Source organism: Hyperolius riggenbachi, chromosome 2, assembly GCF_040937935.1.
Source record: "Hyperolius riggenbachi isolate aHypRig1 chromosome 2, aHypRig1.pri, whole genome shotgun sequence".
NCBI lineage: Eukaryota > Metazoa > Chordata > Amphibia > Anura > Hyperoliidae > Hyperolius > Hyperolius riggenbachi.
In genome coordinates, this window is record NC_090647.1 from 66,463,371 (window position 1) to 66,485,442 (window position 22,072).

A 22,072-nucleotide genomic window follows, 5' to 3' on the forward strand; every position below is an offset into this window, starting at 1 on the left:
GTTTTGGAAATGCCTGTATGAATCTTGGTCATGCCAATAAACTATTTTGATTTGATTTGAATTTAATATTGATATTGAATTTAATATATATCATTGTCTGTAATCCTATTTATTGTACAGCGCTGCGGAATATGTTGGCGCTATATAAATCTAATAAATAATAATAATAATAATAATAGAATAACAGAAGTTTTATCCCTTTTGAGATACAACCAAAAATCCAAGAGAGAAGAGAGCTTCAGTACCTCCATTTTCGAAGGAAATCATTATGTCGGCTTCCCCTTGATTCGTTTTGATGAAGGTTAAGGGAGCAGCATCACTCCAAGCTTTCAGACCCAGGTCCACGGCTCTGTCCACTTCTAATCTACTCATGCTGGCCGTGTATTTTGAGACCCTAAAATGGAGAGATTCTTTTTTACAGCAGCCTGAAAATAGAATGTTCTGTATTTACATGAGGTAAAGGAAAACCCCATCCAGAAGAAGCTGTGTGATTGTTAATGATTCTGTTCTGGTTTGTCCATCCTTGTAAGGACTTATTATTGATAATAACAGTAATTTATAGGGAATTGTCACCTCCAGTGGCACTGTACAAAATAAGTTACAAATAAGGGTGAAGAAGAGGTGACCCTGGTACCTGAGCAGGGACAAGGTCCTCCAGCACCCAAGGCTGAGACACCAAAGTGCGCCCCTCCATCCCTGCCACCCAGCTGTCACACACTGATTGCTATTAGACTAAGAGGGCCACAGGGCCCACAACCTCCCCAACACCTTAATATCTAGTTATCTGGCTTGCAGTCACTGCTATGTATCCCCTTTTCTTATTTCTTTCTGCTTAATACACAATTAGGAATGACAGCTGAATGAATTGTGCGCCCCCTCCTACACTGCGCCCTGAGGCTGGAGCCTCTCCAGCCTATGCCTCGGCCCGGCCCTGCCTGGTACTCTAAACTCCACTCTCCACTCTCTATTCTCCTTTGGCAATGACCAGCCCACCAAGGAAGTGCAGGAAGCTGGATTAGTGGGCTGGATGGAACTTATGCTCCGTGAGTGGTGACATCTGCACAGGTCCAGGATGGTGTCTGTGAATCTGTGACTGACAACTACCTCTCAACACACTGGTGCCTCTAGGCTTGTGCCTAGTTTGCCTACTTTTGAATCCTGCACTTTTTAGCACCTCATCATCAACCATCTCTACAATAATCAAGGTGGGAAATAATTGGGACACACATGGGGCCGCATGCCTGACGTGTTATCAGAACACCTATCCGCAGCATTCTCAGCCAGTCATGACTCATCACAGATTCTCAGGTTCATATGAAATTTACTTTTTCTCCTGAGTTTTCACCTGGGTGATACTTTCGCAACTTGTCAATAAAATGCCTTTTAAGCCACCAGCATGCAAGAAAACAATTTTAAAGAGATGAAAAGTGATCTAGGAGAAAACTCAGAAGAAAAAGTTAATTAGGGTCTCAAACTCAGAGAGTAGCCCAGCTGATCACATTGCAAAGAGTAACAGGTTTGTTGCTTATTACATAAACTAATTAGAAATCAAAGCAGGTGATCCAACCATCAATGCTACTGAAAATTATCATTTTAATAGCACACATCCTCTACTATTAACATGTTGACCACTGAGGGGGTTTTCCCTTTGAAGACCAGCGCAATTTTCACCTTTCAGCGCTCCTTCAATTCATTCGCCAATAAATTTATCACTACTTATCACTACTTATCACAACAAAATTATCTATATTTTTTTTTTCGCCACCAATTTGGCTTTTTTGGGTGGTACATTATGCTAAGAATTATTTTATCCTAAATGCATTTAAATAATAAGAAAACAAAAATTGAACAAAAATTCATTATTTCTCAGTTTTCAGTCTTTATAGTTTTAAAATACATGCTACTGTAATTAAAATCCACATATTATATTTGTCCATTTGTCCCGGTTATTAATCCATTTAAATTTTGTCCCTAACACATATGGCGTCAATATTTTATTTAGAAATTAAGGGTTTTTTTAAGGGCCCAACACTAATTACAAGCCCTTTTTTTTTTCAAAAATAACACTAATATACCCTCATGACATACATATTAATAAAGTTGAGTCCCTAACGTAACTATTTAAGTTTTTTTTTTTTTTTAAATGTCACTTTTTTTTTATAAAAGAGTTTTATTTTGCCTGTATGTGTAATGTTCACTTTTGTCAATGAACACTAGAGTTGGGCCGAACGGTTCGCCTGCGAACAGTTCTATGCGAACTTCAGTGGTTCGCGTTCGCGTCCCGCATGCGAACTTTTGCGGAAGTTCGGTTCGCCCCATAATGCACCCATGAGGGTCAACTTTGACCCTCTACATCACAGTCAGCAGGCCCAGTGTAGCCAATTAGGCTACACTAGCCCCTGGAGCCACTCCCCCCCTTATAAAAGGCAGGCAGCGGCGGCCATTACGGTCACTCGTGTGCCTGCGTTAGTGAGAGTAGGGCGAGTCTTGCAGACTGTCTCTCATAGGGAAAGATTAGTTAGGCTTAGCTTGTTCCTGGCTGCATACCTGTTCTGTTCAGTGAACCTGCCACTGCATACCTGTTCTGTGAACCCACCACTGCATACCTGTTCAGTGAACCTGCCACTGCATACCTGTTCTGTGAACCCACCACTGCATACCTGTTCTGTGAACCCACCACTGCATACCTGTTCAGTGAACCCACCACTGCATACCTGTTCAGTGAACCCGCCACTGCATACCTGTTCTGTGAACCCGCCACTGCATACCTGTTCTGTGAACCCACCACTGCATACCTGTTCTGTGAACCCACCACTGCATACCTGTTCAGTGAACCCACCACTGCATACCTGTTCAGTGAACCCGCCACTGCATACCTGTTCAGTGAACCCGCCACTGCATACCTGTTCTGTGAACCCGCCACTGCAATCCTGTTCTGTGAACCCACCACTGCATACCTGTTCAGTGAACCCACCACTGCATACCTGTTCAGTGAACCCGCCACTGCATACCTGTTGTGTTTCAGTGAACCCGGCACTGCATACCTGTTCTGTTCAGTGAACCCGCCACTGTATACCTGTTCTGTGAACCCACCACTGCATACCTGTTCTGTGAACCCACCACTGCATACCTGTTCAGTGAACCCACCACTGCATACCTGTTCAGTGAACCCGCCACTGCATACCTGTTCTGTGAACCCGCCACTGCATACCTGTTCTGTGAACCCACCACTGCATACCTGTTCAGTGAACCCACCACTGCATACCTGTTCAGTGAACCCACCACTGCATACCTGTTCAGTGAACCCGCCACTGTATTCCTGTTCAGTGAACCCGCCACTGCATACCTGTTCTGTTCAGTGAACCCGCCACTGTATACCTGTTCAGTTAACCCGCCACTGCATACCTGTTCTGTTCAGTGAACCCCCCACTGTATACCTGTTCAGTGAACCCGCCACTGTATACCTGTTGTGTTCAGTGAACCCGCCACTGCATACCTGTTCTGTTCAGTGAACCCGCCACTGCATACCTGTTGTGTTCAGTGAACCCGCCACTGTTTTAAAGCACTTTAGGCCTGTCATTTAGCATTCAATGTGATTTCTGCCCTTAAAACGCTGCTTTGCGTCAAATCCAGATTTTTCCCGGGGACTTTTGGCGTGTATCCCACTCCGCCATGCCCCCTCCAGGTGTTAGACCCCTTGAAACATCTTTTCCATCACTGGAAAATCATTGAATCATTGTGGCCAGCATAATTTTTTTTTTTTTCAAAGTTCGCATCCCCATTGAAGTCTATTGCGGTTCGCGAACTTTAACGCGAACCGAACCTTTCGCGGAAGTTCGCGAACCCGGTTCGCGAACCTAAAATCGGAGGTTCGGCCCAACTTTAATGAACACAGGGCAAGTCTCCCTAACGCTGCTACTGCCTATAGAGCAGCTCTGGTGCTTTGAGTCCGCCAGGAGAAAAGCGCAATATAAATGTTCTGTGTTTGTTTAAAGGAAATAAAAAAAACAGTTTAATGTACCTGGGGGTTCAACCAGCCCCCTGCAGCCGTCCTGTGCCCGCCTCGTCACTCCACAATGTTCCTTTTGCTCGCAGTACCCCTCTTCCAACCGGTTACACAGCCCCGGTCTGCGCACCTTCGGATGGTGCTCTCATGGACAGGAGCGCTTTGCGCAGTATGGAAAATCTCTGCTGTCTGAGCACAGAACAGACACGGGAGCACGACTGAGCACGACTGAGGAGGCGCGCACCCAGAGCCGCACATGTGCAGTGGCCGCCAACTCGCCAAGCCGCCTGGCTGAAAGAGCGGAGCTGCGGGGGACTGGAGCATCGTGCAGGCACAGAAAAGCTGCAGGAGGTTGGTAGAAGCCCCAGGTAAGTTAAACTGTTTTTTTTTTTTTTGTTTGTTTGTTTTTTGCTTTAGGTTCACTTTCAGAAACCTGCAATCGTTTAGATTGTGTCGTGCTGTTCCAGTTACAACATAACCACATGTTGCAAAGTCCCAATAAATGTCATCACCACAGGCACGGAATTTCACAGTTTCATGTAATTTTCTTGCTGCAGATTCTTTGCTTATTGCTTGTATTGCTTTGGTTTAAACATTTCTCCACTTGTGTTGGCCAAATAAACAGACGTGGAACTTCTGCAAATGTTCTTGTTCATATTAACATTTCCAAGCTCAACTCTGTTTAGGCATTCCGTGGCAGGGCTTGCATTTATCTTTTTTGTATAACGCTTTGATTAACCAATGTCTAATCAGCCAAGTTTAAAGTATTTATTAGAAACCCCTCCCAAACACAGAGAGAAAAGTGCAGTATAAATGTTCTGTGTCTTGTCTGTGTCGCCATTAAGTAACCTGAGAGGTCAAGCAGGGCGGGAACGAGAAGGGCATGACTGGGCGGGACCTGGGGCAGACTGACCAGACACAATTGGGCTCCAGGTGCGAATTAAAGGTGGAGTGCCTGAGGTATCCCCCCCAGGCAGATATAAGGCAGGATCAGGGAAAGTTCTCTCTCTTTGCCCAAAAAGGATACAGCAAACACCTAACCCACCCTCTTTGTGTGTCACTTGTCAGTTATCCGCAAGCGGCCACGCGGGTGTTGGGAACATACCAAAACAATGCTACCCCTTGTTGTATCCTAACAGATTTGTCACAGCAGGAGGCGGGTCAGTGACAATGCCGGCTTCTGCTACATCGAAATGAGTAGCACAATGGTTTGTGGGTCATTAGGTTGATGGCTTTAGGGCGGGTCATCAATTAGCTAATGGCACCATGTCGTCACTGGCGAGGTCCAGTGGCATAAAGGTTTTATCCATGTCGTCACTAGGCGAGGTCCAGTGGCATAAATGCCGTCACTAGGCGAGGTCCAGTGGCATAAATGTTTTATCCATGTCGTCACTAGGCGAGGTCCAGTGGCATAAATGCCGTCACTGGCGAGGTCCAGTGGCATAAATGTTTTATCCATGTCGTCACTGGCGAGGTCCAGTGGCATAAATGTTTTATCCATGTCGTCACTAGGCGAGGTCCAGTGGCATAAATGCCGTCACTAGGCGAGGTCCAGTGGCATAAATGTTTTATCCATGTCGTCACTAGGCGAGGTCCAGTGGCATAAATGCCGTCACTGGCGAGGTCCAGTGGCATAAATGTTTTATCCATGTCGTCACTGGCGAGGTCCAGTGGCATAAATGTTTTATCCATGTCGTCACTAGGCGAGGTCCAGTGGCATAAATGCCGTCACTAGGCGAGGTCCAGTGGCATAAATGTTTTATCCATGTCGTCACTGGCGAGGTCCAGTGGCATAAATGTTTTATCCATGTCGTCACTAGGCGAGGTCCAGTGGCATAAATGCCGTCACTGGCGAGGTCCAGTGGCATAAATGCCGTCACTAGGCGAGGTCCAGTGGCATAAATGCCGTCACTGGCGAGGTCCAGTGGCATAAATGTTTTATCCATGTCGTCACTAGCCGAGGTCCAGTGGCATAAATGTTTTATCCATGTCGTCACTAGGCGAGGTCCAGTGGCATAAATGCCGTCACTAGGCGAGGTCCAGTAGCATAAATGCCGTCACTAGGCGAGGTCCAGTGGCATAAAGGTTAATCGAAGAGAAAAGCATTGTCACAGGACCTGTCTGAGAGCGGTTTACACGGTTTTCTTCTTATTGTTTAATGCATGTCAATGTTAATGTTGTTATATTGTTTTACCTAATATCTGTATTAAAGCTGTGGCCTTTAAACTCCAATTGGGTGTCACAGTTTTATTGATGTAGATGGTAAGGTTCGTCCTGTATGGGTCCTGCCCGGTCAAGTTGCTTTGAGAACTACTAGCATACTGTTCAGTTCGAGGCAAGTACTTTGGGAGTTGCCGCCATACACATAGCTGAAGGTGGTGCACAGTTGTGGGCGATTAGTATTATGTGGAGGGTTAGTGTTGAGAGTAGATAGGGGGTGGGGCCACACACCATACAATTAACAGATGTAATTTTTCCCGAAAAATCGAGAGCTTTTCTTTGTTTTCGACTGATAAATTAGATTGAATTTCCCATTTTGTTTTGTTTTTTTCTGATTTTTGGAGATTGGACATGTTGGAAATTTCAGACCAACTTTATCAACAATTGTATGGATTGTCAATTACTTGATGTATAGCTCCAATCAATTTTTTTTCTGAGATTTCAATTATTTTATTAATGATTGGGGAAAATTTGAACATACGTGTGTGGTACATTGGTCAGATTTTTGAAGTTACAATCAGTCAGAAAAATGGATTGCTATTCTTGAATTGAACAGATATTTATACAATACAATACAATACAATAACATTTGTAAAGCGCTTTTCTCCCATAGGACTCAAAGCGCATATTTAAAACATTGTATGGTGTGTGGCCACCTTAAGTGTGAGAGGAAGGTTAGGTAAAGCATTAGTAGAATATCAACAGTATTGCCGATATTGTACTAGCAGCTTCATCTGGCACCCACATTTCCAGGAGCCCCTTTAAAATGTATGCCTTCAGTTGTGTTTGTTATTGGTTTAGAACAGTGCAGATCTGACTCAAGGGACTATTGTACTCTAAGGGCCTATAATAATCTTGCTGTTGAGTTACATCACATTCCCTCTCTACAGACATTCCTCTGCAATGTCTAGGGCCTAGTCTGCAAATGGTTGGCTGGCTCTAGGTATACTGGCTTACCAACTATAGACTTAAAGGGGAACTGAAGAGAGAGGTATATGGAGGCTGCTATGTTTATTTCCTTTTAAGCAATACCAGTTGCCTGGCAGCCCTGCTGATCCTCTGCCTCTAATACTATTAGCCATAGCCCCTGAACAAGCATGCAGCAGATCAGGTGTTTCAGACTTTAAAGTGAGATCTGACAAGACTAGCTGCATGCTTGTTTCTGGTGTTATTCAGATACTACTGCAGAGAAATAGACCAGCAGGGCTGCCAGGCAACTGGTATGGATTAAACGGAAATAAATATGGCAGCCTCCGTACACCTCTTACTTCAGTTCCCCTTTAACAAGAGCGTAATTTACCTTCAAAGTAGAGTATTATGTTATTTTTCAGTCATCCACTAGGTGGCAAAAGTATACTTTGTAATGCAAAATGTTCTAAACAGCAGTTGCAAGATTGAGGAGAGAAGACAACAGCATCTGTATACAGCATGAAACAGCCAAGCAGGCTGTTTAGCAGAAAAGTATCATGTATTTGGTTAACCTAACCTTACAAGTTTATCCTGGCTCCCGGTGCTACTGGCACGGCCGGTTCTCTCATGAAGCAAGGTGAAACATTTGCATCAGGCGCAGAGATTTCAGGGGCAGCGTTTTTGTACTGTGTTTACACCAACCGCATGCAGTCAGAGTAGGAGGAGAAGCAAAAGTAGAGCAAGAAGAAGAGGTCATCATTGGGGAAAAGCAGCTTGTAGTGCTGTGTGACAGGGTTGCTCGTAAACTACGCCAGTGTGAATCTACGCATCGTAGTCCGCAACTACGCATCGTAGGCGAAGTTTAAAATTTACTCTTACATATTTACACGTAGTCGTAGTACCGCTATTCGAAGCTTCGCCTGCTATGCGTAGGTGACGTATGTACTGCGAAGTCAACTACGCGTGCGGTAACCGCGTCTATTTTTCTGCGTACGAATCATTGTTTTTAATTGCGCATGCGCAGGAATATTATTGCCCTTCTATGCGTAAACAATTCAGCATTGGAAGGTGGAATGTGTTTTATTTAATAGTTCACGCATGCGCATATTTAGCGGATTAATGTGAAAATGTTTCCACATAAGGGCATAAGCGTCCGCATACACTACGCTTCGCACTATGCGAAGCTTCCGTATTTTACCGCGCTGTCTACGAAATGCAAATGTGGCGAATGTTTTGATTTCAAAACCGTAGTTTGCGAAGCGTAATTGCGTAGAACTACGCGTAGTTCCAGCGTAGCGAAGTTGGCTGACTACAGCCATCCCTGCTCTGTGAGGAGTCTGACAGTGAGTGGGGGGGGGGGGGGGGGGAGGCAGGAGAGCAGCAGTGTTTCATTTGACTTGCACAGCAGAAGGGAGGAGGTGGCACTGCTGTCCTGACTGAGGAGGAATGAAGTGGCTGAGGGTGAGCAGTGTGTTTGTCACAGACTCACAGCCAGCCAGTGTGCTATTATGTTAAGCTGCAGCATGTCATGTGAGAACATTAAATGAAGCAGATTAAATTGTCTGGTGCTGTGCGATCATTCCAAATCGGGGGGTGGGGGGGTGGGGGGCTGGCGCATCCTCGCAAGTTTGCCTCAGGCAGCAAAAAGTCTACAACTGGCTACTGGACCATCAGACTCCTTATGGTGTTCTACGATTGTTGCTATTATGGCTGTTGGCTAAAGAAGTCTCCTGGTGCCATAAACAATTCACTTAAATGGGTGATCAAAACAGCGTGGTTGATCAAAAGTCAATCGACTAGTGGCCAACACACTACCATGCTCTGAAACCAAAAATCAGTGTTGATCGAAATCATAGGAACATTAGCCTTCATGATCGACCAATATTCTCCATCCGGCTCGATCAAGTAAATTGGTCGATTTTGGCAGAAATAGGCCTTTTTCCATCGATGGAGCAGATTTAAAGTGCCAGACCTGATTTAAAATGCCCCTGTCCAATTTAAAGGATACCACAACTGACATGTGGCATAATGAGATAGACATGGGTATGTACAGTGCCTAGCACACAAATAACTATGCTGTGTTCCTTTTTTTCTTTCTCTGCCTGAAAGAGGTAAATATCAGGTATGTAAGTGGCTGACTCAGTCCTGACTCAGACAGGAAGTGACTACAGTGTAACCCTCACTGATAAGAAATTCCAACTATAAAACACTTTCCTAGAAGAAAATGGCTTCTGAGATCAAGAAAGAGATAAAAAACGGGGAAATTCTTATCAGTGAGGGTCACACTGTAGTCACTTCCTGTCTGAGTCAGGACTGAGTCAGCCACTTACATACCTGATATTTACCTCTTTCAGGCAGAGAAAGAAAAAAAGGAACACAGCATAGTTATTTGTGTGCTAGGCACTGTACATACACATGTCTATCTCATCATGTCACATGTCAGTTGTGGTATCCTTTAAATTAGACTACCACCTCCATTGTCCTTCTTATAATCATGTAAGTACTTTTTAAAAAAAAAAAAGTCCTTTAATACCTTTATACCATTTTGGAAAACGTCAAGTACAAAAAACTATTTAAAGTGGTATAAACATCCACCCCCAAAAAAGTATGTTTTCTTCAGAAACATTAAACACACTAAAAAGGAATGTAAAACACTATAAACCTGCTCTTATGTCTTTTGAATGCATATTTGCACCTCACTGAAGCTGACTGATATTTCAGGCTGCAATGTTTCTGACTTGTTCACAAGTGTAGTGTAAAGAGCATTACTTTTTTAGCAAGTGAAGTGTAAAGAGCATTAATTTTAGCCCTTGAAAACCAGTCAGATGGTTTTATCTGTTTTACCTTAATTTTATGCTGTGTTCAATGCTTTAGACCAGGGCTTTTCAATCTTTTCACTAATTGTACCACTTTTATGACCTGAAAATTTAGAAGTACCACCTGTGCACCTGGGCAGTACAGTGGACCCGATCAGGCTCGGCTGTTTCCACCAGAATCAAAGCGGAGAGCTGCTACTGTGTATGCGGGTCTGCTGACAAGGAGATCTTTGGGCATCCTTTCACTGGATCCCCTCTACTGTGGAGGAATGGGGAAGCCTTTTTGGCCCCTGAGGTCCTCGCTGTGCTGCCCTGCAGAATAGTTCAGACCTCAGATCAGCAGTAGCCCGACTGTTACTGTCACTGTGAACCGATTGCCTGGCTGTCTCTTCGCCACTGATCTGAGGTCTGAAGTATGTCGTAGGGCAGCACAGCGAGTAGCAAGCAATGGGGAGCAGAACTTTGTGGAGACAAGATGGGACCATGACAAGTGGCAGACAAACCTGGTGTGTACCACCTGGCCAACAGCAAAGTACCACTGGTGGTACGCATACCACAGGTTGAAAAACCCTGCTTTAGACTATAGATGAAATTTGATTACAGTACCACTTTAAATAAATGAGTGCCTCCAGTTAAAGGACTACTACTGAGAAAAATTGTAAGCTTGTACATTTTTTCCAGATTCAGTTTTTTAATAGGTAGAATGTCTGATTAAGCAGGGACTGGTGTGAAGTGTGATGATAAACCTTATGCATCTTTAGCCTCTTACATAATAATCACCTGTAGGTTAAGATGTTCTTTTGCCACTTGGGTTCTCCAGGGAACACGTGGTAATTGGCCACGTCCGGCATACCACAACGTGGTTTCTTCATCACAGCTACAGTTGAATGGTCCAATTTTCCCGTGACCCGTAGACCGAAAAACTCTTGCATTTTCTTGATCTTTCTTGTCATCGCACTATCCGCTGTCACCATTTCAGCAACCATTGTTCCACTGTTATCACTATAATATTTATCAAGATATACCTATAGTTGACAGTAATATAAACACAATATTTTACTTGGTCAAGCACTGTGATCATTAGTTGTTGTATACTGTTTGCTAGGTCTGTATTTACCAGGAGGAACTACAGAAGTGAATGAACCTTTACAGACAAACAATAACAGGACACAGAGAAAAGGAATATTGTTAACCTCATTTTAGCAGTCATTCCATTTAAAGTGAAAAATATATACCGTATATGATATAATTAGTTGCATGTGTAGTACAGCTAAGAAATAGAGCATGAGTAACTAAGGAATTATTCTCATATTGTTTCCAGTACAGGAAAAGTTAAAAAAAAACTTCAGATGTTATCTATGAAAAAGAGCTTCTCTGAGCTCTACGAACAAGTTAGTCGGCTACAGTGCTATTTTCTAAAGCAATTTATACATCTAAGAAACACAGCTGAAAAACAGCTTCAGATAATATTTTACTGCAGGAAAGTTCAAAAGATCATTAACTCTGTATTTTAAACTATAAAACAGAGCCGAGAATGGTTTGTAAATTGCAAATATGACAGAGTATTGCAATGTTATAAAAAAAACAAAAACAAAAAAAAAAAACTATATATCTGAAAACAAAAATAAGAGGCTATTTTCTTTGCTTCTAAAGTTCAATTATCTGTAATACACATACAATTTACTATAACACAAAGGTTTTTTCATTTCAGTGTCACTTTAATACATGACTGTCATGGTTTTAAAAGGTATTTTTCAAAAATGGACAGAAAACCCCCCACACAGAATGATAACCCTATTTATCCCTAGTGTAAAGGCTTTTTTTAATACTAGACCCATTTTGCGATCAGTTTCCAATCCCATGCAAATGAATGCAAGGTCATCTTAAAATAAAGAAAACCACAGGAATCCATTTGATCCAATTGCAAACCGACCTTGCCTGATTGCAAATGTCCTGCATGCTGCATTTCCACTGAGTTTCGCCTTGTCTTTGTAGCAAACAAACAACAACCACAAACAAACACAGAACATTTATATTGCGCTTGTCTCCTGGCGGACTCAAAGCGCCAGAGCTGCAGCCAGTAGGGCGCGCTCTAGGCAGTAGCAGTGTTAGGGAGACATGCCCAAGGTCTCCTACTGAATAGGTGCTGGCTTACTGAACAGGCAGAGCCAAGCAGCCAGAGAAAATCACAAAATGCAATTGCCAATTTTTTTGGGAGAAAATCGCATTGTTTGCTGTTGTGATTTGTGATTTGCAGTTCAAAACAGCACTAAGTGTTTCTAAATATTAATGTATATTTATAATCAGTGGCGTAACTAAGGTGCTTGGGGCCCCAGTGGGAGTTTTACAAGGGGCCCCAAGTACTCTATTGATATTGAGCCCCAAAACTTACCAAAGACAGTTGCAGAGGAGTAATCAGAGTAAGGAAACAGTATGTCAAGGATTACTACTATTCAACGTACATATATAAGTATTCATTACCAGCATAGCACCAATGTAAAGCTAATAAGATAGATGAAGGAGGGCCCTTAGTAAGCCCCGGTGCAGTCGCAACCTCTGAACCCCCTATTGCTACGCCACTGTTTATAATTTCCTTACAGCGCTTTTTATCGCCACTTTAATCTCTGCGACTGTTTCTCTTGGCCCCTCACAGTGCTGCGCCTGGGGACATATGTCTCCCTTTGCCCCCCATAGCTATGCCTCTGGCATTACTACTACTAGCTATAGAAAAAGGTGTACAGGGCCTGTTGTAAAGGCTCACTGGAGTGCTGTAAGCCAACTGAAGTCCATCCAAGCAAAAATGTAGAAAAGAGCAGCTGGGCACATCCAGGATAAAACAATTCTTTATTGAAAAAAGTTTAAAGCGATATCCAGTAATCATACAGGCATCATGGAGAGAGAGGGTGTAAGCAAGCTCACTGTCAGTAGACTGCAGTCTAATAGGAGGCCTCATTAAAGGTTCACTGGGGGCCCCATGTATTGTAGCACCCACCCTACGCCACTGGCTACATAGCAATGCTGATTCCTGGTTGCAACTCATGGAAGGGAGATAGACTACTATAAATTAATCCTTTGTCAGTTTTTGCTTGTGCAAATAAAATAACGTCTCATACACTACTCCAGGGCTGCCCAATAGGTCGATCACGATCTACCGGTAGATTGCGACCGCCTTCTCGGTAGATCGCGGCCTCTTGGCCACGTCTCATTACATTTTGCGGCCAGCAGCTCATCATGTTTATCTGCCGGCCAATAAGGATGCAGGGGAGAAGACGCGGCGAGGAGAGAGGGAGAAGAGAGGCGGCGTGGCCGCTACGTCATGGCTGGGGGCGGCGACGGGCAGCCTGCAACATGCGTGCTTGTAACATGCCCGGCGCCGCCCCCAGCCATGACGTAGCACCTCTCTCCTCCCTCTCTCCTTGCCGCGTCTTCTCCCCTGCATTCTTATTGGCCAGCGGCCTGCCTGCCGGAGGTTCCAGGAGTCCCGAGGACCTGGCTAACCTATGCTGCAGGTACATATACCTGGCTAACCTACACTGAGGGCCCAACCTACACTGAGGGCCCATATACCTGGCTAACCTACACTGAGGGCCCATATACCTGGCTAACCTACGCTGAGGGCCCATATACCTGGCTAACCTACACTGAGAGCCCATATGCCTGGCTGACCTACACTGAGGGCCCATATACCTGGCTAACCTACACTGAGGGCCCATATACCTGGCTAACCTACACTGAGGGCCAGAGCCGGGACAAGGTCCTCCAGCACCCAAGGCTGAGACACCAAAGTGCGCCCCTCCATCCCTGCCACCCGAGCCATCAAACACTGATTGCTATTAGACTAAGAGGCGCCACAGGGCCCACAACCTCCCCAACACCTTAATATCTAGTTATCTGGCTTGCAGTCACTGCCATGTATCCCCTTTTCTTATTTCTTTCTGCTTCAAACACAATTAGGAATGACAGCTGAATGAATTCTGCGCCCCCTCCTACACTGCACCCTGAGGCTGGAGCCTCTCCAGCCTCTGCCTCGGCCCGGCCCTGCTGAGGGCCCATATACCTGGCTAACCTACACTGAGGGCCCATATACCTGGCTAACCTACACTGAGGGCCCATATACCTGGCTAACCTACACTGAGGGCCCATATACCTGGCTAACCTACGCTGAGGGCCCATATACCTGGCTAACCTACACTGAGGGCCCATATACCTGGCTGACCTACACTGAGGGCCCATATACCTGGCTAACCTACACTGAGGGCCCATATACCTGGCTAACCTACACTGAGGGCCCATATACCTGGCTAACCTACGCTGAGGGCCCATATACCTGGCTAACCTACACTGAGGGCCCATATACCTGGCTGACCTACACCGAGGGCCCATATACCTGGCTAACCTACACTGAGGGCCCATATACCTGGCTAACCTACACTGAGGGCCCATATACCTGGCTTACCTGCACTGAGGGCCCATATACCTGGCTAACCTAGTGCTTAGCATTTGGGATGTTGGTAGATCTCCTGGCCTCTGCAAATTTTAAAGTAGCTCGCAAGCCGAAAAAGTGTGGGCACCCCTGCACTACTCAGTCTTTTAACATGCTTTGAAGGATACCTAAAGCCCGGGGCATATACAGGCTGCCATATTTATTTCCTTTTAAACATACCAGTTGCTTGGCAGTCCCACTGATCTTTATATAATACTAGCTGACGGCCCAGCATTGCCCGTGTATGTATTTGGCTGGTGTTGGCTACGCCCACATTTTGTAACCCTAACACACTATTATAAATTACTGAATGACCTAGTTGCGTGCTTTGTCTTTTGCATCAATAATTTGCATTGAAATGAAACAAATCTGACTGGCTGTGGCTCCACCCCCTTTTCTGAATTTTAACCCCAGTCACCCAATGACCAACTGTACCAGGTTTGAGGCTTGTGCCATTAACAGTGCAAGAATGGCATCAATAAAATATTCCCCTTGAAAATCAATAGGCGAATTTTGATTGGCTTTTGTAGGCTCCACCCACTTTTCTGAATATTAATCACCCAGTGACCAGCTGTGCAAAGTTTGAGAACCCTGCCATTAACAGTGTAAGAATGGCTGCAGTTTACATTTTCCCAGTGAAATTTGTATTTGTCTCCGCCCACTTTTTGGTTATGGGGATAAAAAGTATCCTATATGTTATTCCAGGTAATGTACACCCAAACTTTGCATTTATAATATTAGTGTGATATAGTGTTGGGCGAACAGTGTTCGCCACTGTTCGGGTTCTGCAGAACATCACCCTGTTCGGGTGATGTTCGAGTTCGGCCGAACACCATCAGGTGTTCGGCCAAACCGTTCGGCCACGTGGCCAAACTAAGAGCGCATGGCCGGACGTTCCCCGAACGTTCGGCTAGCGCTGTGATTGGCCGAACGGGTCACGTGCTTCGGTCCCAAACGCGCTCTGATTGGCCGAACGGTCACGTGGTTCGGGTAAATAAATACCCGAACCACGTCATATCTCCGCCATTTGTCTGTGGGTTTAGCTTTGGGTAGGCAGGCAGGGTAGTTCGCTCTCCAGCCACGCTAGCCAGGGTCCCCCCCAGTCATTGTGTGTCGCTGCTGGGAACAGTAGTACACCGCTCGCTCAGCCACACTATATATAGCATTGTTTACTGCCACTGTGTACCTCGCTCAGCCACACTATATATAGCATTGTGTTTACTGCCACTCTGTGTACACGGCTCAGCCAGACTATATAGCATTGTGTGTACTGCCACTGTGTACCTCGCTCAGCCACGCTATATATAGCATTGTGTTTACTGCCACTCTGTGTACACGGCTCAGCCAGACTATATAGCATTGTGTGTACTGCCACTGTGTACCTCGCTCAGCCACGCTATATATAGCATTGTGTTTACTGCCACTCTGTGTACACCGCTCAGCCAGACTATATAGCATTGTGTGTACTGCCACTCTGTGTACACGGCTCAGCCAGACTATATAGCATTGTGTGTACTGCCACTCTGTGTACACCGCTCAGCCAGACTATATAGCATTGTGTGTACTGCCACTCTGTGTACACGGCCCAGCCAGACTATATAGCATTGTGTGTACTGCCACTCTGTGTACACCGCTCAGCCAGACTATATAGCATTGTTTACTGCCACTCTGTGTACACGGCTCAGCCAGACTATATAGCATTGTTTACTGCCACTCTGTGTACACCGCTCAGCCAGACTATATAGCATTGTGTGTACTGCCACTCTGTGTACACGGCTCAGCCAGACTATATAGCATTGCGTACTCTGCCAGTCAGTGTGTATATTGCTGGGATCAGTAATACTCCACTCACCGCCAACCACTATATGAGCTCACCATGAGTTCCTCAGAGACCTCCGCTGTGAGCAGCACTCCCAACAACAGCAACAGCCAACGCCCCACGCAAGCTATAACATCCACCCCAGCAGCCAGTGGTCAGCAGCAGCCCTCCCTGGAGGAGAACGTTGTGTCCATCGGTCCGTCGCCAGAGCGATTAATGAGGGCTGCCATTGAGGAGATGATGGGGCCTGATGTGGAGGAGGAGGTCTGGCTCAGGCCAGCATCCCAAGTTAATGTTGAGGACGATGAGGGGTCTGTGTCTGGGGATGTTGGGGTGGCAGAGGTGGTGGGTGGGTCAGACTCAGTAGAAGAGTTGTATGATGAGGATGATGATCGGGACCATCTGTATGTGCCTCAGAGTCCGACCCCGGAAAACATGTTGTATCATGTGTTTAGGTACTAAAATCTGCGTTCCCACTTCCCAGTACTGCCCGCAGTGCCCGGGTCCACGGATCCATATAATTTTTTGGGCAGCACTATCAAACTGTGGTACTATGAGTGAGTTGCCATGGTCCTTCTGTGCTGCCTGTCACACTCACCGTCTGTCTGCAGATGGATTGTTCAACACAGCTACGCCATCTGACATGTAGTCCAGGACCTTGACCATCTTCTCCAGGCGATTGGTGTTGGAGGACGTGGAACTGCCCGATTGCTGTTCTGTGGGCTGCTGCATGGGTGTCAGAAAATGTTCCCACTCCAAGGACACTGCCAATACCATTCCCTTTTCGGCACTAGCAGCAGCTTGTGTTCTTTGCTGCCCTCCTGGTCCTCCTGGGTTTGCTGAAGTCAGTCTGTCGGCGTACAACTGGCTAGAGAAGGAGGAGGATGTCAATCTCCTCTCTAAAGTCTCCATCCTCAAGGGCCTGCTGGAATTGTTCCATTTTTGACCTGTCTGACACTTTCTTCAATCAGTTTTTTAACATTGTGTTTGTATAAACTGGGTATAAACCCAGTAATTGGTGTTGTCCAGATTCCAGAATAATGAATAGTGAATAATGCGCGGGCCACGTTCAATGCAGTCTAGCATGAATTGAGCCATGTGTGCCAGAGAGTCCTGCCAGACTCCTCTGTCTTCATGTTCTTGTGAGCGTTGTTGTGATGCACCATATTCGTCACCAGCATCACTTTCTTCCTCTTCTGCTGGCCATTACCGCTAAATTGTGGAAGTCCAACGTGCACCGCTCTGTCCCTCGGCAGTGGGGGCATCCAATTCCTGCTCCAACTCCAGCTGTTCCTCGTCCTGTTCTTTGTCATAGCTGGGACCAGCGTTTCCTGAGGCAGGTTGCCTGATGTTGGTATCATCACGCTGATCGTTTTCATCTTCAGAATCCCCCACTTGCATCATGCCAGCGGTTTCCATCTTCAACATTGATTTCTTCAGTAAACACAGCAGTGGTATTGTAATGCTGACTGTAGAGTTGTCACTGCTCAGTCACGCAACGTGGATTGCTCAAAATTTTGGAGGACTTGGGAGAGATCCAACATGGTGGCCCAATCAGATCCACAGAAGCTTGGTAGCCAGCTGCTGGAATGCGCCTCGGCACTGCGCAAAAGCGTGCTAGCATGTGCAGCGTAGAATTCCAGCGCGTAGGGAGGGACATCACCCAGCGAGCGATGGTGCGCTAGATTAAAGCGCTCCTGCATCTCTTGGTGAGTCCTTCAGAAGCGGTACTGGACTTTTAACAATGTTTTTTTTTTTCCTTCAACACAAGATCTGCCACGTTGGAGTGAGGAGGACGCCGCCGACCCCGACACCAAGCTGAACCCCGGCGAACTCCAAGCAGAGGATCTTCAGGAACCCTCAAGGCTTTGAGCAAGCTGAGGAGGATCAGCAGTCCCGACGAGACCTCTCCTCATATGCGACTGAGTGCAGTGGAGCTCCCCAGAACAACCTCTCAGTTGTCACTTTGTCACTGGTCACTTTGTCACTTTGTCTTTTTGTCACTTGTCACTTTGTCACTTTGTCACTTGTCACTTTGTCATTTTGTCACTTTGTCACTTGTCACTTTGTCACTTGTCACTTTGTCACTTGTCACTTTGTCATTTTGTCACTTTGTCATTTTGTCACTTTGTCACTTTGTCACTGGTCACTTTGTCACTTTTCACTTGGTCACTTGTCACTTGGTCACTTGGTCACTTGTCCAGATGATCTCGGTACACCTCCTGCGATTCAAATTCCTGCACACATTGCTCTGGGATTTGGGTGTGATGAATGATGCATCTAACTGGCCACCGGAGGCAATTAAGGCCTTCAAAACATTGAAAGCAGCTTTCTGTTCCGCCCCCATTTTGCGTCATGTTGAGTTGTTGACGTCATGTTCATCCTCGGCCTCGCCTTGCATTTCAGTGCGAGGTGCATTTTCCACAGAAAAAGGTTGTGAATCCGGGCACAACATTTGTGGCTGTTCCATTGACCTTTCACAGGTAGAAGATTGTGGGGGTGGGAATAGCTCCTCCGAATAGCCCATTGTGTCCTGAAAACTACTCATTGCATTGCTTTGCGCACACATTTTTTTGTCCTCATGCAAGGCCTGAGTTGCACCTGAAAGCGTGGCCTTCTCCTCCTGCGCCTCCTCCTGTTCCATCACGTCTGCTGCTGCTGGGTTAGCGTTGACGCCCGGTCCCTGTTTATTGAACCTCTTATCTTTATTACATTTATGACTGCATGGCGGTAAAAAGCATGCTATCCGCACGCTTCTTGTCCTCATGCAAGGCCTGGGTTGTTGTGTCTCACAAAGCGTGGCCTTCTCCTCCTGCGCCTCCTCCTGTTCCATCACGTCTGCTGCTGCTGGGTTAGCGTTGACGCCCGGTCCCTGTTTATTGAACCTCTTATCTTTATTACATTTATGACTGCATGGCGGTAAAAAGCATGCTATCCGCACGCTTCTTGTCCTCATGCAAGGCCTGGGTTGTTGTGTCTCACAAAGCGTGGCCTTCTCCTCCTGCGCCTCCTCCTGTTCCATCACGTCTGCTGCTGCTGGGTTAGCGTTGACGCCCGGTCCCTGTTTATTGAACCTCTTATCTTTATTACATTTATGACTGCATGGCGGTAAAAAGCATGCTATCTGCACGCTTCTTGTCCTCATGCAAGGCCTGGGTTGTTGTGTCTCAAAAAGCATGGCCTTCTCCTCCTGCGCCTGCTCCTGTTCCATCACGTGTGCTGCTGCTGGTGCTGGGTTAGCGTTACCGGTCCCTTTTCCTGGAACCTCTTCTCTGTATTACATTTATGACTACATGGCGACAAAAAGCATGTTACCTGTGCAAAGAAACATGACATTTTCCACATTTAAAAGACAGTTTTTCCTTTGAAACTTTACAATCAATTTTCTCAAAAACTATAAGCTCTTTTTCAAATATTTTTTTTTCCTCTTGTACCCACTCCCAAGGTGCACATACCCTGTTAATTTGGGGTATGTAGCATGTAAGGAAGCTTTACAAAGCACGAAAGTTCGGGTCCCCATTGACTTCCATTATGTTCGGAGTTCGGCGCGAACACCCAAACATCGCGGCGATGTTCGGCGAACGTTCGCGAACCCGAACATCTAGGTGTTCGCCCAACACTAGTGTGATAGTGGGATAGCTCTTTTTAGTGAAAAGGAAAAAAACCAAAGTCCTCAATAGGGGGATCCACTACACCCATTAGTAACGCTTGTATATTTTATATTCTAAAATTTAGAAGGACCAATGTTTTTTTCTCACTGGCTTGACAACAGTGAGCAATAATATTATAGCCTACTGTATAATATTATTGCTCACTGTCGTCAAGCCAGATTATTCATATAGTCAATCTCATTAATGTGGATCCGAGATGAACTTTTACTCATTGCATAATTGTGTTCCTATCATATAGTGTATAGGGCATTCCTCAAGCCAAATACTTTTTAGTTTTTGTTTTAATACTCTAATTCCCTATAAACGAAACAAGCCTCACCCACAGGTTTTTAGAGAGCCAAGGCACTTTCAGACAGTAGCAAGGGCTCATGGGAGCTCAGTCTGGGCAGGAGGAGGGGGAGGTGTTACTAGCCAGAGATTTCAGAGGCAGAGGGGAGGAGGGAGGAGGAGGGGGGATTAGGTTTTTTTGCTCAAGATACAGATAATCCCGCCTGTGTGTAATGTTTACAAACAACATGGCTGCTGTCATTGTATCACAGGAAGAAATAATCATTTTCTATTAAAACTGTTTGCAGGTAGATTTGCTGTGTAAACGATCTAAACTTTAGATAAGATATATAGACAAGTAACTTGTTATAGTTAGTTTTTCATCTCGGATCCGCTTTAAGAGGGGGGGGGTTTATACCTCTTTGTTGTTTATGATGATTTAACCTATGAAGAAAAGTTTTATGGAAGCACTGTTTTTTGTATTTTGGTGTCAATAATATTGGAACAAGTTTTGTGTTACAAAAAGTGTGCTGTGGTACCTCAATGAAAAAAACACTGGTCCTTCTAAAATATACAAACCCTACTGATCTTCCTGCCTGCAGCAGTGTCCGAATCACATGCCTGAAACAAGCATAGGACTAATCCAATCAGACGTTAGTCAGAGAAACACCTGATCTGCATACTTGTTCAGGGTCTACGGCTAAAGGTATTAGAGGCAGAGGATCAGCAGGATAGTCCGGCAATATGCATTGTTTAAAATGAAATAAAGATGGCACCCTCCTATCCCTCTCACTTCAGGTGTGCTCTTCTATATTATTATCATTATTAGCACTATTAAATACTATTTGTATACAAGACAAGCTTGTTCCTGTGGCTACAACCAACCTTTGCAGCGTACACATCCTTCCAGTTACCAGTCCTCGGGAAAGCATACAGAGCAGGCGCAGCCAATGATAAGTTCCAAGATGTAAAGCAGGAATATAAAAGCCAAAAGATGTCCAAACGCTTCATATCTGTTCCTGACGCCGGGAAAGGTGATGCTGTCGCTCCGGCAGGTTAAGTGTGGTGTTAAAAAAACACACGTTTCTCTTTTTTTATACTGCAGACATGTTTATGAAGACAGAGGATGATTCACGTCTGATAGCGCTCAGTAATTACATCCCTGCAACTGGTGATAACGGCAAAAACAGTAATTGCTGCAGATAAAATAATGATGTGTTCATAGAAAGCCTGAGGCTTGGAGAGCGTCAGTATAGCTCAGGGCTCGGCTACGCAGAGACGGTGGAATCTACTAAGGCCAGTAATTAAGTTTGTTTGTGCAAACAAGACGCCTCAGGGCATCCTATCAGCCAACTGGTACACATGTAAATTGCCATTGAGATGCTAATGATTTCAGCTTTTATGCAAATTTTATGTAAATTGTATGCAGCTACCCCCTTTGTGAGTTCAGGCCACCCATTCTGGCAGTGCCACCCTAGCCCTTGACCTATGTGGCCTTTGCAGAAATACATCCCTAGCAGGGAGGAGTGGTGAAAGGGCAGTCATTTTACTGATGCTGTTTTCTTAGGAATGGTGGAAGGCTTTGTACTAGGAATACGTTTTCTAACCTAGAATTCCAAAACACAGAGGTTCACAAACTGATGCTTTTTTTATATTTAAAATAGCAATATTCAAAAAACATACAGAAATGAGCAGTAATGCTAGGCACACTTCCCCGGGGTTTACTTAGCGTTCTTTTACACTTAAAGGACCACTATCGCAAAAAAAGTAGGCAGTTAAAATCTGACAGAATCGACAGGTTTTGGGCCAGTCCATCTCCTCATGTGTGAGTCTCAGGGTTTTCTCTGTTTTCAACAGCATATGGTCCTTTAATTAGTTACT

At 45.3% G+C, this 22,072-nt stretch overlaps 1 protein-coding gene across 1 annotated transcript in view; it reads right to left on the reverse strand.

Moving 5' to 3' along the window:
* LOC137543872 (matrix metalloproteinase-20-like) overlaps positions 1–21,115 on the reverse strand; it is a 51,857-nt gene extending 30,742 nt beyond the window's left edge. The window contains exons 1-3 of the mRNA XM_068264944.1: positions 21,077–21,115; positions 10,732–10,976; positions 246–394 (exon numbers count right to left, since the gene is read on the reverse strand). Coding sequence (XP_068121045.1) covers positions 246–394; positions 10,732–10,937 — 355 coding nt within the window. The 5' untranslated portion in view covers positions 10,938–10,976; positions 21,077–21,115. The remainder of the gene's footprint in view (positions 1–245; positions 395–10,731; positions 10,977–21,076) is intronic.
* Between the last annotated feature and the right edge of the window lie 957 nt (positions 21,116–22,072).